We start from the raw sequence: 16,437 nt of genomic DNA on the forward strand, positions 1-16,437 counted from the left end.
GGCAAGATAACCAGGGGTCTGTCCTAAGAATGTTAGGGCCCATAATAGGACTCAGGGGCCTAAGACTTTTGAGAAAGGTCACCATGTCTGCTTGATCTCCAGATTTGTTGTATCTTAAATCTACCCTTGTGGTCAGGGGAAGTACTAATTCTGACTGCTGTTCTTCGGGAATTGGGGGCCGACAGACCTTGAACTTAGGTCTCCAGGTGTTTTCTTTATATGTTTGGTGTGGGCACCAGATTCAGTGATTCAGTGAGCCCCTGGAAATCAAAAACACAACTGCTAACAGTTGTGTCGTGCCTACCATTTACAAGGTACTTTACAGTATGGATCTTATTCCTCACAACAACCCCGAGAGAGAAGTAAGGTAAGAGTTGTCCCTATCTTACCAATGAGAAAGCCTTCTGGAAGGCCTTGAGTCAGGTCTTCTGACTCTAAATCATGTAGATTTCATCGTCCTTTCACCTTGGTCCTGTTTGTTGCCAAAGCTCAGTTGATTGGAATGTTTTCTTTCCTGCTTCTGTTTCCTCAGTAGATGATAACTGTTAATGGCTAATATCTGAGGGCTTACTCTTGTCAGGTACTAATCTAAGCACTCTATGTGAATTATTTAATCTTAACCACATAGGTAAGCTTTACAGCCCCACTCTACCGATGAAGAAACCAAGATTCAGAGAGGATAAGTTATTTGCCCAAAGTCACACATTAGTAACTGGTAGAGCTGGGATGTCAATCTAGGTCTTCCTGATTCCACTGTATACTCTCGTAACCACTGTATAGACTTCCCTGAATCAGAACTGTCTCATTTCTTTGGTTTGTTCTTCCCAAGAATTCAAACAAAGTTTTGCTCTGGAAATCCAATTTTACCTACGGTGATAAGCTGTGGCACGGAGGGAGGGGCTAAAGCAAGGGACAATGAGAATCCCTGATTATGAGTTCTAGAGCTTCTTCTGAGTCACTGGGTGGGTCCAGGTAAAGTCTCTTTCTCTTTGTCAAGTATTCCCAGCCATAATATTGGGATTAAAATTTTGCCACAAAGTGGAAAAGAGAAAAAAGGAGAAAATATTGAGGTAAAGTCGAGGGGAAAATATTTGAGTCCCACAGAATGAAGACATTCTTTGTACAAATATAAATTGGAAGTATCGTTAATGCTATGGTGATTACTACTCTGCAGTGAATTAAGTACAGACCTGGGAATCAGTTTCCCAGGGTCATCTTGCTAAGTGAAGAGAGTTGGAAAATGCCTGTATGTGCCTCAGGTTTTCTGTGCATGAACTGGCCCACCCACCACTCCCTTGACGGCCTTCTCAATGGCATGACACTTCTGGGTCTGCCCTGAGAGAACCACCTACACATAAATCTCTCTCTCCTGTGCTCAGCCTTCTCCCAGTAGGGTGACTGTGGAGCAGATCAGCCCTTGAATGAGTGCTTATTTGCAAAGCTCTGTGAGGAAGAGGCAACCTTAATAAATGTGAGGCAAGAGGTAGGAGGACACGCCAATGTCATCCCAGCTTCCTCAGGACTGACCCTTTTCTGTTGTGGCACTGAGAGCTGTTGATCCCATCTGCCTGTGCTTCTCTGTATTCTCCATGCTTCATCTGACAGGAACTGGCAAGTCTAACCTTGTCCTCCTTTGATTCATTTGATGAGTGAACTGTATGTGGGTGTCAGAACTCACTGCTTTTGTGCTGAGCATGTCACGTTGTTTCCCAAGGGTTGCCTTAAATCCTCAGCCTAATCTCTCAGTGGCTGCCTCTGGTGCTCCCTGGTCACTAGTTTCTTGTGGTGTGTGTGGGATGTGGAAAGGAGAACCAGAGGGGAGCAACAGAGGGGGAGGAGGATATAGAAACAGCTCAGTGCCACAGGACTGGATTTGCAGTGCTTTGCTAACTTCCAGGAATCACGCGAAAGAGGGATCATTATAATCTGGCAAAAACCACAACCAAAAGGGACAGAATTGTTTAGTGATAAGCAGCTCTAGCTGTCATTTGCTTTTTCTGGACAGAGGTGGCCTCCAAAGGCTACCTGAGCAGAACTTTCAGACTCTCCATGAGCAGATGCTTCTTTGTTGACATGGAAATTATTTTTCCAGATGAATTTTTAAAATCAATGACTTTCAAATTTCAGTGAACATTAAAATCACCAGGGGTGCACGGCAAAATGTGCCCCATTCTCAGGGATTCTGATTCAGTAGATCCGGGGTGGAGGCCAGGAATCTGCATTTTTAACAAGCACTTTAGGTGATTCAGATAGTCAGTGGACTACATTTCCCAAAAGACAGTCTTAGATTTAGTTCCAGTTTCCATTCAGCCCAGTGTTTGAAATAGCCTCTTTCTGCTGCAGTCTGTTTGTTTTAATCACTTTATTGAAGGATTTACTAGCATCTCCACGTTTACTACCTGTTTCATCCTCACATCATCGCAGTAACTAGAGAGGGAATCAGAGGTGGTTAGCTCCATTTTATTGGGGGTGAGGGGGTGAGAGGTGGAACTGAGGCATAGGGAGAGGTAAGTCACGATAAGTCAGAGACAGAGGTGGGAACTGAAGTCCAGAATTGATGACTCTCAAACCGGGCAATTTTCTGGGGCCTATTTTCTCAGCTTGTGTTATTCCATAGGTGTCCAATTCATTGTGCTTAGGTAAGCAAAGCATATTTTTGAGTTTTAAACAAAATAGCTTAGCATCCATCAGTGTGCTAGTTTTTGTTTAGCATACCGAAGGCTTAGCTCGTCTAAGCCTGAGCTAATATCTAGAGATGATATGTGTGGAACTGACTTAATGTGCTTCTTTCTGCGCTTGCTTCCTTTATCATTTCTGAAGCCTTTTCACATAAACTATAAGGGAACAGATTTCTCCTCCCCATGCCAATAGGAACCCCCTCTGATCTCCTAACAGGTAAAGTACTAAATCAAAAAAACTGTTAACTTTCCGCTTCTCAAACGAGTAGTATTTGGATCCATTTCTAAGGAAAAAAATCTTGAAAACCCTAAGTTTACTTAAATTATTTTTATTACCATGTTACTTAAATTTACAAATATAAAGTAGGAATATAATGTTCTTTTATTTATAGTTCTTATACAACTAAAAACACCAAAATAGATTTACAAGTTAAATACAAATGAAACCACAAAACTAATACTACTCATATTAATATTATAGTAATTTAACACGGCAAATGATGTATTTTGCTGAAACTAAGTTATCCCTTGTATTTTGACTGTTATTGCCCGCGAAAGCTCAGCTTCTTTTGAGTTCAACATGCTTATGCCACCAAGTGACCTATATTATCTCAATTTTCTCACCACTTTTCTGTTAGAACTACTGTGACAGTGCAGTCCTATGATGTGATTTGGCTTTCATTTTGTGCTTGAAAACACCATTTTCATTTTAAATCCACCTCTGTTCTTTTCTCATGATCCCAGAACAATAAAAGCAGCAATGAACACACGTGCAAATGTAGGTATTCAGATCACGTGGCAATACCAGGTTATAAAGTAGTCATCCAAATAATCCAGAATATGCTTATGCAAATCTAAAAAATAATTATCAAAATGAAAACAAAATTAGGGGCTTCCCTGGTGGTCCAGTGGTTAAGAATCCGCCTTCCAATGCTGGGGACGTGGGTTTGATCCCTGGTCAGGGAACTAAGATCCCACATGCTGCAGAACCACTAAGCCCACGTGCTGCAACTACTGAGCCCATGCACAGCAACTAGAGCGAAGCCCAGGTGCCTCAAAGAAAGTTCCCGCATGCTGCAAGGAAGATCCCGTGTGCCACAACTAAGACCGGATGCAGCCAAATAAATAAATAAATATATTTTTTAAAAAGACAAAATTAAAACCCTAGAGAACACATGCACAAACTAAATTGAGAATTACTGTTCAGATCCATTGGTTCCCAAACTTTCACTATGATCAAAAGCCTTATCTACTGTGATTACTTCCAAGAACCCCATGTTTTTTAAAAAGTCTCCTAAATTAGATTAATAATTTTACTTTTTTTAATTAATCAAAAACATAGAATTACCATTTCAGAGCTTGTGATCACCATAGGTAGCTATCAATCTAAGCTGCTTAAATTATAGTTCAAAACCAACAAACAAAAAGGGACATTCTAGTTATTCCGTGCTGCCCTAACAAGGGTAAATGGAAACTTACCACTAAATTTTGTAAGAAAGTACTCCTATACCCTCACCTCCTGCCACTGCTGCCTTTGAGGACTCTTGGAGTTCTACAGAGGTCAGTTTAGCCTTTCTTGTACAAGCAAAGTAGCCACGCTACCCAATTTGGAAGGATTAAAGCTTGCCCTAGTTTTGCTTGATTGTTGTACTTCTAGCATGCTAAAGACCTAAAAAATGGGAGGAAGAAAATACAACAGAAGGCACCATTCCAGTACCAAACTGAAAAGAAACACAAAAACAAGAGAGCAACATGTTTTTAACAGCTTGCATGGAGAAAGCGGAAAAAATATTGACTGGGGAGTTTGGATAGCACTGTTCATTTTCTCTCACCGCCCGCGTTATTTGTCTTACGGAGCAGGAGCCAGATACAATTCTGGCGCACAGGCCGGAGGAAGAGGTGGAGGGGTTTTGTGGAAGCTTGAGGATAGCGGGGAAATTAGGACTGGAGACCCAAATGGCTCAGGGCCAGGATGAAGTCAGGAGAGGCGCTAAATCTTTTTTCCTCCTGTCCTTGGGCATCCTCTTTGGTCCGCCTGAGTCCTGAAAGGGCACAGCATGGTTCACTCAGGTAAGTCCCCGACGCCTTCAGATCATCATGAGCAGGATGAATCCCTGCCCCTGTTTCTTTTGCCTGGGGAAAGGACACGCGGGCTCCTTTCTCTTTCTCAGCCCACCTGTCTTTTGGAGTTCAGACCTGCACCTCCGGCAACGGGGTCCGGGATGGGTCCTCCACCGGCCGGCCAGGAACTTTGGTTCCCCGACCTCAGCACCAGCCGAGCCTGGGTCTTAGCCCCGCCTCTCCGGGCGCGGGGCGGGGCCTGGGCGCGGGGCGGGGCCTAGGCGCGAAGCGGGCGGCGGCGACCAAGCGGAGGAGAAAGAACATGGCGGGCGTGGCGGGGCCCGGCACGGGCCAGGGGGCAGCGGGCGGAGATGGAGATGATTCGCTCTACCCTATCGCGGTATTAATCGACGAGCTCCGCAATGAGGACGTGCAGGTACTGGAGTCGGGCCGGGGAGCGGAGGTGGGCTTGGCCGGGCGCGTGGTAAGGAAGGGGGAAGGCCCGCCCCGGGGCAGGGGAGGCCCGGGGATTGAAAGCTGGGACTCGGAGCAGAAACTTGACAGGGTGGAGGGGAGAGATCCGTGAGGGATTCTGGTGGCTTGACCCGACGGGCCGGGAACCTCTCCAGCACCCCTTGTCCCGGCCCACTGAGGCTTCGGCCAGGCGTCGCACCGGGTCCGGGGCGGTTGTGGGGGAACCGGCTTCCCTCCTGGGTCCTCCTTCCGGGCCGGGCGGTGGGAACGCCGTGTCCAGCCTTGGGCCGGCCGACCCTGTAGCTGAGCGAGCGGGAGGAGGGCGGAGCGGAATCGCGAGGGGCTGGAGCGGGCTGCAAGGATGCCAAGGCGCCCAGTGAAGTGCGGGTGAATGACTGCCTTCCGCTGGGCTTATGGGGTAGAAATTAGGTTGGATGGCTAACTAACCTAGAGGAGGCGGTGTATCACCTCTGATGGAACTTTTCTTTGAAAAGGCAGGGGTTGTACTCAACCGTTTCACCTGCTTCACCACTGCCAAAGTTCTCTCTTTTTAAAATTGTCTCACTTTTCTGAATATTGTATTTTCTTTCATTTCTTTAATGGGCCCGTCAACGTGTTTCTCCTAAGAAATCTTCCTTTAGCTAATGAAGGCGTGTTCCACTGTTCTTGAGGTTCCTCATAGAATAAAATCTAAATTAAAGGTTTTCTTCATTCTTACCTGTATGTTATTATCTCACCTGTTTGCAACTGCTGTCTTTTTTAATTAAAATTTTTTTAAATGATTCACATTTTAAAAAAATTTATTTTATTTATTTTTGGCTGCGTTGGGTCTTCATTGCTGCCCACGGGCTTCGTTGTGGGCTTCTCTTGTTGCGGAGCACGGGCGCTTCAGTAGTTGTGGCGCGTGGGCTTAGTCGTTCCGCGGCATGTGGGATCTTCCCTGACCAGGGCTCGAACCCGTGTCCCCTGCATTGGCAGGCAGATTCTTAACCAGTTCGCCACCGGGGAAGCATGCAACTACTGTCTTTTGGTCTAAATCACAACTGTTTCTTGACTTCGTTCTTCTTTCTACTTTTTTAAAGCTCCGTCTCAATAGTATTAAGAAATTATCAACAATTGCTCTAGCACTTGGAGTAGAAAGGACACGAACTGAACTGCTGCCTTTCCTTACAGGTATGTGACTCTTGGAGGAAAGGCATGGGCATTTCTGTTTTCCAGTGGCTTTCAAAACTTTGACTATTTTTTTCGAATTTGTTACCCACAGTATTAGTAAGTACTAAACTGAGCCTGCTGTTTCCCATGAAGAAACAGGACAGCATATACTGTAATTTTGTGGGCAGACATATTCAGACCTTAACTATTTAGCTAATAGGAAAGTAATTGATGTTGGGATTATGGATTTCTAATTCATTCTATAAAACAGATCCACAAAGACTCTTGATTGAGAAGGAGGAAAAGGCTGTTAGGACTGTGACAGACCATCTAGTTACATATTGAGTCTATTCCTAGTTTTGTGTGAGTGTCCAGCTCTGGGCCAGCTATCCTTGTTGATGAGTACTGGGTTGTTGTCATTTCCAGATACAATTTACGATGAAGATGAGGTACTGTTAGCTCTTGCTGAGCAGCTGGGAAATTTCACTGGCCTGGTGGGAGGTCCTGACTTTGCCCACTGTTTGTTGGTGAGTATATTCTGCCTACTCTCCTTCTAGAACTTTTGCAGTATAAGTGATACATTGTTTGGTGAGAGGCACACTGCAGCATTTTTTATGAGATCTTTTTATGGATAGTCACAGTGTTAGCTACTGAGAGGACAAATAACTAGGCCCTTTGGACTCAATTTACCCTTTCTTATTTTTTCTATGAATTAAAGAACTTCTTCCTCTTTTTTTGCCTCTGTGGATTTGCTACTTTAGAGGTCGGGAGAAAAAGGATTTGATGGTTTTTGTTCATGGCTTTTTCCCCCTTACAGTGGAAATCTTAATGTTCATCTAGCAATGTTACGGCTTTGGGAATGTTTATTAGTTTTGTCTTTAGTTGTAACTTTTGCTTCTGACTTACTTTGCGAATTTGATGAATTCAGTTTAATTTAGTTGACATTTATTGAGAACCTACTATATCAGGCACTGAAGTTACAATATTAATGTTAAAGAAGAACATTATGAATGGAATGAGGCCTCTGTCCTTATGTGTCAACAAATAATTACTGTGCGGTGTTAGATGGAAAAATTTGAAGCACATAAAAGGCATTCACGTAATAGAGAAGGGAAAGGGATTAACCCAGGGTGATCAGAGAAGATCTGTTGGGAGAGAATGTCTGAACTAGGTTTTGAAGGATGACTGGGAATTTGCCAGTTAGACAAGATAGGGCTGAATGCTTCAGGGCTTAAATATTGTCTGTATTATATTGCTGACTCTTGTGACTTCTGTCTTTACCTCTTACCTTTCCATGGAACTCCAGTTATAGATATACGTAGAAAGATAGATATAAATATCTATGTTTGTCTTTCTCTATATATCTGCCTATGATTTTTCTACTTGGATGTCAAACAGGCATTTCAAATTTAAATTCTAAAACAACTCAATTTTCTCCCCCAAATATGCCTCCTAATTAGTTGCCCCATTGCAGTAAATGGCATCACCGTCTACCCAGTTGCACAAACCAAAACCTAGAAGACATTCTTGAATTCGCTTTCCCTCCTTTCCCACGTCTAATCCATTAGTAACTCCTATAGATTCTCTCTCTCTCTCTCTCTCTCTCTCTCTATATATATATATATATATATATATATTCCAAATCAGTTCACTCTTCTCCATTCCTACTACCACCTAGCTCTTCATTCCTCTAGTCTTTCTAGACGACATGATCTTTCCTCTAGACTAGTGCAGTAACTTTCTAACTAGTTGCCTTCCACTCATGCCTCCCACCCCACCACTACAGTTCACCCTTCACCCAGCGGGTGGATCACTCACTACCTGCCACGGCTCTTAGAAAATCCCAAATTTCTACCTTAGCTTGTACCTTAGTTTACAAAACTTGCCCCTATTAGCTTATCTCATGTGTTCCCTCATAATAACCTCATTCCATTCACAATGGTCTTCTTTCTGTTCTTTGAATAAACCAAGTTTATTGCCTTAAGATTTTTGCCCTAGGTATTCCCTATAATAAAATGTTTCTTTTTGAGCTTCCTGGGGCTGTCTCTTTGTCATTCACATATCAACTTTAACGCATCTCAGAGAGGCCTTCGCTGACCACTCAACCTGAAATTGCTTCCCCTCTCACCCCTTATCACATCATCCTATTCTTTTTTTTTGGCCGCACCACTTGGCTTGTGGGATCTTAGTTTCCCGACCAGGGATTGAACCCGGGCTCTTGGCAGTGAAAGTGCGGAGTCCTAACCATTGGGCCGCCAGGGAATTCCCCTTATTCTAGTTCTTTACAGAACACTCAACACCATCTAGTTGTTTTCGTGACTAGTTGTTATCTTCCTCCATTAGAATGTAAACTGTATTCAATATCCTGTGATAAACCATAATGGAAATGAATGTATGTATATGTATAACTGAATCACTTTGCTGAAATCAACACATTGTACATCAACTATACTTGAATAAAATAAATTTAAAAAATAAAATCAAAAGACCCAAAAAAAAAAAAAGAGTGTGAACTCCACTAGAGCAAGGAAATTGTGGCCTTGTTTCTTCTGTATCCTCAGTGCTAGAATATAACAACAATTATTTTAAAAGAAAGAGTTTAAGAGCCTTGGAAGCATGGAACCGGTTGGACTGCAGGAGTATACAGTGTTGGTGCTAGACTTGGAAGAAGTGGTGGTCTGGGGGCATAGGAAAAGAGCATGGAGAGATAGGCAGAGTTCACATCAAGAGACAGGAGCTTGCCTTACCCTGTAGTAGCGATAGAGATTATCCAGTGATACTGCATGAGAGAAGGTCAGAGATGGCAGTGGACAGATCATGAAAGGCCTTTACAAGTCAGAAAGCAGTTTCTTTCCAAAGGGCTTCTGAAATGCCTCTTAGAAAAGTTGAGTACTTTCTACCTCTTGTGTATCAAATAATTTTTGAAATGTATTATTGGGTAGACACACGTCTCTCCTTTGACTCATAATTGTGTTTCACTCTCCTGGTCAGTTCTACATGTGGGTTTTGTCTTTAACATTTGCACCTCATGGTATATGCTGCATTTGCCTGGACTGAGTGTAAGCCCAGAAAGGCAGAGGTTCAGAGAACCCGCCCTCTGTCACTTTTTACTGGGCTGTGTTATATTCACTCACTGATCCAAAGGGTTGGTCCAGACCAACCCCTTTGGTCTCTTCTATTTCTAAAGCTGCAGGCAAGGTTTCCTACCATCTCTGCACTCTTCACTTAATTGTTCTTTTGGAAACTACCACTCTGTGTGTGGCTCATGGGAAGATTCTGGATGTATTCTGAAAAAAGGATTTTGTTCTCAGCCTTTTATAGGTTGGTATGGAGACAGTGGACACAGGTAGTGTCCACCTCCAGGAATGGTAGAATAATAATCCAAAGGCCGTGGACTCAGTGTCCTGACGAGATGTCCTCATGTAATTGTGGTGCCCAGCGTTGGTCATGTTTTTGCACTTACTCTTGAGGAGGTGTACATGATCCTGTCTGAATTTGGCTACAAAGCTTTTATTTATTTATTTTTTGGGCCATACCGTGTGGCTTGTGGGATCTTAGTTCCCTGACCAGGGATCAAACCCACGCCCCCTGAAGTAGAAGCACGGAGTTTTAACCACTGGACTGCCAGGGAAGTCCTGCTACATAGCTTTTAAATCTAGTGATTCAGCTCACAATAATATTAATATTGTGTCAAGTCTTTTCCACTGTGTCATTTGTAGACACCATCTGGGAATTGCCATCTGGGACGTGTGATCTTGGCTGTCCTACAGAAGTCGTGTCTTCAGGTTGGACACACCATATGTTATCACCATGTGAACTGAAAGTAACCATTTGGTGTGATGTAGCTAACATTCTGGTTACATGTACCACCTCCCTTTAGTCACTTTAAAAGGTGATAATCTGTATCTAACCTGATTCAGTAAGTTTTCTCTCTGGTTTTCCGTTTTGGTCTATTTAGCCTCCTCTGGAAAGTCTGGCGACCGTGGAAGAGACTGTGGTTCGAGACAAGGCTGTGGAGTCCCTGAGGCAGATCTCCCAGGAGCACACTCCTGTGGCTCTGGAGGCTCACTTTGTCCCTCTGGTGAAACGCCTAGCGAGTGGGGATTGGTTTACCTCTCGCACATCTGCATGTGGTTTGTTCAGCGTTTGCTATCCCAGGGCTTCACATGCTGTCAAAGCAGAAATTAGACAGTAAGATACGGTATTTTTTAGTTATTTGGGGTTATTGGGAGTTCAGAGCTGACAAGTTACACAGTACCCTGTTACCAGTGAGTGACTGGTATCAGGGTAGTCGGATTGATGACACCACTTTTTATTGTCCAGTTGAATATACCCGTGGGTTTTCCTTTGTTACTTCTATGAGTAGAAGTCTAATCCCTGATGTTTGTAAGAGAAAACCTCTAAAATTTCTGTGTGCGTTGGGGGATGCTTAATCAATGGCATTTGACAGGAAACACCGTCATTATTTTATTTGCTGCAGGCACTTCCGTTCCTTGTGCTCAGATGACACACCAATGGTACGACGTGCTGCTGCTTCCAAACTGGGTGAATTTGCAAAAGTTTTGGAATTAGACAGTGTGAAAAGTGAAATTGTTCCATTGTTCACTAATCTAGCTTCTGATGAACAGGTAGGTTAACTCTTAGTAATTAAAGTACACAGATACGCTCCTTTTAAAATTTTAAGAATTTCTTTGGGTGTTTTGGTTCTCATGGTAGGATCCTTTTTGCAAAATTAATACTTAATTCTGGCCTGGATAAAGTTTAATATGACCCATCTCAGTGTCCTTATAATTCTTTCTTAACCAGACCACAGTTTTCTTTTACATTAGCAGCTGTTAAAAGGAAGGGGTATCAAAGAGGAAATGGGAGCCATAATTAGAAAGGAAGACCAAAGCTGCATTAGAGGGTGACATACCTTTGGGCACTGCAGGCTGGATTGTCATGGGAGAGTAATGTTTCCTGGAATTTTTGGCTCTCAGATAAACAAGCATAGCATGTATTGGGAAAGCTGTTTGACCCTCTGCATCCTCTATGTGAGTGTATAAGATGACTTCACTTGATAGCAGTTATAAATCCAAGGATCTGGATCTCATTGGTGTAGAAATAGCAATAATAATACACTAGCAAGCACCTAAATAAATCTTTCTCAGCCTGTTTTAAGTGGTTTATATATGGGCAGTAATTCAGTCCTCACAACAGCCCCATTAGGTAGATACCCCATTTTACATAATTGGAAACGGCACAGGAAATTGAAGTGACTTGCTCAAGGTTGCATAGTTAGCAGTGTTGGAGTGGGGATCTGAGTCTAGGCAGTTTAGTTCCAGAGTTCATGGCCTTCACTGCTAAGCTGCACTGCCTCTCTGTTTGGTGCTTTGGAGGATCAGCCCCCAGAGTTCCTGGACTCCAGAAGAAGAGCCCTTCAGGTTTTGCCTAGTTCCTGCCCTAGAATCACTTTATGTGTACAGGATCAAGAGCAGCAGATACATACCCATGAGTCTTATTTTCCGCTTCTAGATCTAAAGATGGTAAATCTTTCGAAATAATTTTTTAAATTTATTAAAATAATATATAGAAAACAGCACAAAGTGAATATGCATCTTAATGAATCATTACAAGTTAATGTCATCTTGTAACTTTCATCCATGAAAGGAGATAGAACTTCGACAGCCACTACCCCGGAAGCCCAGCATGGGCTCCCTCCCAAACACAACCCCGCTCCCCAGTTCCCACTCCTCACTCTCCACCCCCTTAAGACTAACACTTCATCTTGACTTTCGTGGTAACCACCTCCTTACTTCTCTTTGCATTTTTATTAGTCATACAGTATAGTTTAAAACAGCACTATCCAACAGAAATACAATGTAAGCTGCTGTTACTTTTAAGTTTTGTAGTAGCCACGTTTTAAAAAGTAAAAAACAGGTGAAATTGATTTTAATAATATATTTTATTTAACCTAATATATCCAAAATAACTATCCTTTAAACATGTGGCACTAGTTACATTTCAGGCACTCAGAAGTAGGTAGTGAGTGGGTAGTGGTTGTCGCATTGGACAGTACAGGTTTAGAATCCTCATTTGAGATTTTCGTTGATTACATTTCCAATGGTATAATTTAACATTTTCTTTTGTCCTGCAAAATTGGTAGTTGAATCTAGAGTGGAGATTTGTGAAAGGTCCAGATAGTAAATATTTTAGGCTTTGTGGACCAGACAGTCTCTGTTGTAACTACAAAGCTCTTCTGTTGTATGTAGCACACTATAATATGTAAACTAATGAGCATGGTGCCGTGCCACTAAAATTTTATTTACAGAAACTTGCTGCTTTTCAGATTTGGCCAGCACTTGCCCCAGCTCTGATCTAAAGCCTTAAGGAGAGTTAGGTTTGATATTTTGGGGGCAATAAGATCACTTCGTAGGTGGAGGTTACTTTTCATCAAGAGATACGTCTAGTTGTGGTATTAGCAGCAGTGGATGCTCAAGAAAATATTGTGCTTAGTTGTAAAATACGTGTGTGTATATTCACTCTGACTACTGATAGAATTGCGGCTCCTGCCTTAGTCATTCATTGAGAAAGTATTTATCAAGCACCTTCTAGATATCAGGCACTATTCTAGTGCTGGTTTACAGTGTTAAACAGGGTGTACAGAGACCATGCCATCATGGAGTTTACAATTTAATGAAGGAAAACAGATAATAAACAAACAAAACGTTGGGAATAAATACTATGAAGAAAATAGAGTCGGGTGACACAGTGGTGGGGAGTGATTGTAGGGCATCCTCTAGACTGGTTAGTCAGAGAAGGACTGTGAAGAGGTGGTATAAACTGAGACATGAAAGAAAAATGCCAGCCATGCCCTTTCCTAGGGTGTCAGAGCTCCAGGAAAAGAGAATTCCAGGAAGAGAGGACACTTAGTGTAAAGGCCCTGAGGTTAGAACATAGTGGGCAAAAGGGACTCTGATCAGAGATGAGTTTGGAGAAGATAAGCAGGGACCAGATTGTGGGGGACCTTTAAACCAGGGTGTAGAGTTTGGATTTTCTTTTCTAGGTGGAGTGAGAATACACCGAGATTTTAAGCATCAGTGTGATTTGATGTAATCTACATTTTTAAAAGATCATTCTGGCTTCCAGGTGGAAACTAAATTGTAAGGTGGGGTTGAGAGTAGAAACAGCAAGACAAGTTAGGACACTTTTGTAATAATCCAGGCAGGAGACAGTGGTGAACTAAGGTGGTATAGTGAAGATGGAGAGAAACTGGAGATAGTTTGGGAGGTAGTCAGTAGAACTATGATTGAATTGGTTGAAGGGAAGAAGAATCAAGATCTCTTTGATTTTTGGCTTGAGCAACTGGGTGGATGCTGGTGTCACTGCTGAGATGGAGAAGATTCTGGGAGGAGTAGCAGGTATAGGGAAGAAAATCAGGAGTTCTGGAAGAGAAGCAGTTGATTAATTGAACAAATATTGATGGGCATGTATTTCCATAGATGATGGTAGTCCCTTGATTCATCATAATTTTTGGAATCTGAAAATAGCTGTATAGCCACTACCAAGAACCTAGTTCTGCCTTTTTTAGCCTGTTCCTTTAGATACAGTAGTGAGTATCTTGGGCGTAGGGTAAGTTATTGTTGATCTGTAAACGTGTAGTGTTTCGGAAAGTTGGAGTCACTATTATCCCTTGTGTGTTTGCACATGCCTAGATATACACATATAGGAATGTTACGTATATAAAATATTTATATATGTATATATATACACACACATACTCTTAAAATTTTTTTCTTGTTTCTTCTGGGTGCTCAGATGTTTATGTATTTTCAGTTCCTACTAATATATTTATGATTCCCAAATCTGTAGTCTCAATTCCCTATTTTTCATTGATTTGTCTAATTATATACTTCCACTTGTGCAAAGGACATATAGGTACTACGTTGATACTTGGTGGTTTACATTTGGGAAGCTGAGTTCATTAATCCCATACCTAATTTTTCTGCTGGGTGTTCTATGCTTGGCTTCCTCAAAGTTATTCTGTCCTTGATCATCAACATTTAAATTGAATGTTTTTTTTTAGTTACTTTTAAAATTTGTTTTTCTATGTATTTTTTTTCCAAGTCATTATCTCATGCCTAAATTCCTATTACTGCCATCCTACAGTGAGTATTTTGAAAACTGAGCTTCCTAAGTCATTCCTTTACCCTTATCCCCTATTCTCTTTCTCTGTTCTGATCTGTTGTAAGCAACTTGTACAAACATTATTTTCATTTTTATCCCTCAACTTCTTATAGTGAGGATTTAGAGACATCATTAAAATGTTTTCTTTTTTCACTTAATCTTCACATTTTATTTTCATTTTCCTTAATAAAAATCCTGCGCTCTAACTAACATCATTACTTTGCTGTTCGCTCAGAGAACAGTCATTTCTGCCTTTATGGCTTTGACACGCCTGCCATTCCAGACAAAGGGAGCAACTATTTCAAGACATAAAGACATGAGCTGCATATAGTGTGGTTGTTTTTTTAAAATTAAATGATACCCACGGCACTACCACACACCACACACTGCCGCGTGGCTCTCAGTAAATATTATCTGACTAACGGAAAGGAATTTTGTTCGTTAGGATTCAGTGCGCCTCCTAGCTGTGGAAGCTTGTGTCAGTATTGCTCAGTTACTTTCTGAGGATGACCTTGAGGCTTTGGTGATGCCTACACTTCGACAAGCAGCAGAAGATAAATCTTGGCGAGTTCGCTATATGGTAGCTGACAAATTTTCAGAGGTAAAATTGTTGCACTGACATTTTTTGAGTACTAAAGAAACAAACCAGAAACCCACAGATTTGCTGTTGTACCAAAATTTTCTGAATTGGAAGTGCTCATGGCAAAAACATGTATAGATCTTCCTGGACTCAGGATGGGGTTGTGTCCCGATAAACCCATTGCAAGTTGAAAGTGCATTTAATACCTGCTGGACATCATAGCTTAGCCTCGCCTACTTTAAATGTGCTCAGAACACTTACATTAGCCTACAGTTAGGCAGAATCATCTAACACAAAACCTATTTTATAATAAAGTGTTGAATATCTCATGTAATTTATTCAATGCTGTACTAAAAGTGAAAAACAGAATGGTTTTACATGTATCGGTTGTCTCCCCTCGTGATTGCGTGGCTGACCAGGAGCTGGGGCTTCCTCCCTTTGCCCAGCATCACGGGAGGATTGTACTGCATACTGCTAGCCTGGGAAAAGATCAAGATTCAAAATCTGAAGTTTGGTTTCAATTGAACGTGTATTGCTTTCACACCATCCTAAAGTTGAAAAATCTTAAGTCAAATGGTCATAAGTTGGGGACTGTCTATACTTGAAGATTGCACTGTTTTGTGTGTTCATGTTACTTTGTTTAGAATACAGTAAAACCTGTACAAATTCTTTTATAGCTCCAGAAAGCTGTGGGTCCCAAAATCACCCTAAATGACCTCATCCCCGCCTTTCAGAACCTACTCAAAGACTGTGAAGCTGAAGTCCGAGCAGCTGCTGCCCACAAAGTAAAAGGTTAAGGCATCAGTTTATGTTGTAGTTTATGTCATTCACTTTGGTGCATTTTTTATGTCAGTGAATTTTGTATTTTTTTTGTTCTAGATTATGTTTTCAAATAAATAGAGATGATTTTAATGTGTTGAAACGTTACATTGTCACATAAAGCTACTCCCTTTATATTTAAAACCAAACAGCTGTGTTACCCTGTTTCTGTTTTTAGGGAAAAAAAAAAAAAGGCATTTCTAGGTTGGATTGGTGTGGTACACAGTGGCATATAGATTGACCAAAAACTGCATTTAAAATAAGCCAGTTTTCCTCCTTGGAGCTTACTTGCTTAAACATATGATTTGATTTAACTTGAAACTGTTGATAAACCCAGTTAAATTTCTTCATTTGGCTCCTTGTAATGGCTCTCTGTAAGCATTTTATTTTTTCTATTTATCTCTTTTAGAACTTTGTGAGAACTTGCCCATGGAAGGTAGAGAGACCATAATTATGAATCAAATTCTGCCCTATATAAAGGTAAACCTAACTTTAGTTTATTTTTTG

General features: G+C 41.6%; 1 protein-coding gene across 2 annotated transcripts in view; it reads left to right on the forward strand.

The window, feature by feature from the left end:
• Positions 1-5,061: 5,061 nt before the first annotated feature.
• PPP2R1B (protein phosphatase 2 scaffold subunit Abeta) overlaps positions 5,062-16,437 on the forward strand; it is a 36,650-nt gene continuing 25,274 nt past the window's right edge. For both annotated transcript variants that reach the window (XM_007128258.3, XM_007128257.3), the window contains exons 1-8: positions 5,062-5,175; positions 6,296-6,386; positions 6,792-6,892; positions 10,324-10,556; positions 10,846-10,993; positions 14,977-15,132; positions 15,789-15,903; positions 16,340-16,410. In XM_007128258.3, coding sequence (XP_007128320.1) covers positions 5,062-5,175; positions 6,296-6,386; positions 6,792-6,892; positions 10,324-10,556; positions 10,846-10,993; positions 14,977-15,132; positions 15,789-15,903; positions 16,340-16,410 — 1,029 coding nt within the window. The remainder of the gene's footprint in view (positions 5,176-6,295; positions 6,387-6,791; positions 6,893-10,323; positions 10,557-10,845; positions 10,994-14,976; positions 15,133-15,788; positions 15,904-16,339; positions 16,411-16,437) is intronic.

This window comes from Physeter macrocephalus, chromosome 16 (genome assembly GCF_002837175.3).
Source record: "Physeter macrocephalus isolate SW-GA chromosome 16, ASM283717v5, whole genome shotgun sequence".
Lineage (NCBI taxonomy): Eukaryota > Metazoa > Chordata > Mammalia > Artiodactyla > Physeteridae > Physeter > Physeter macrocephalus.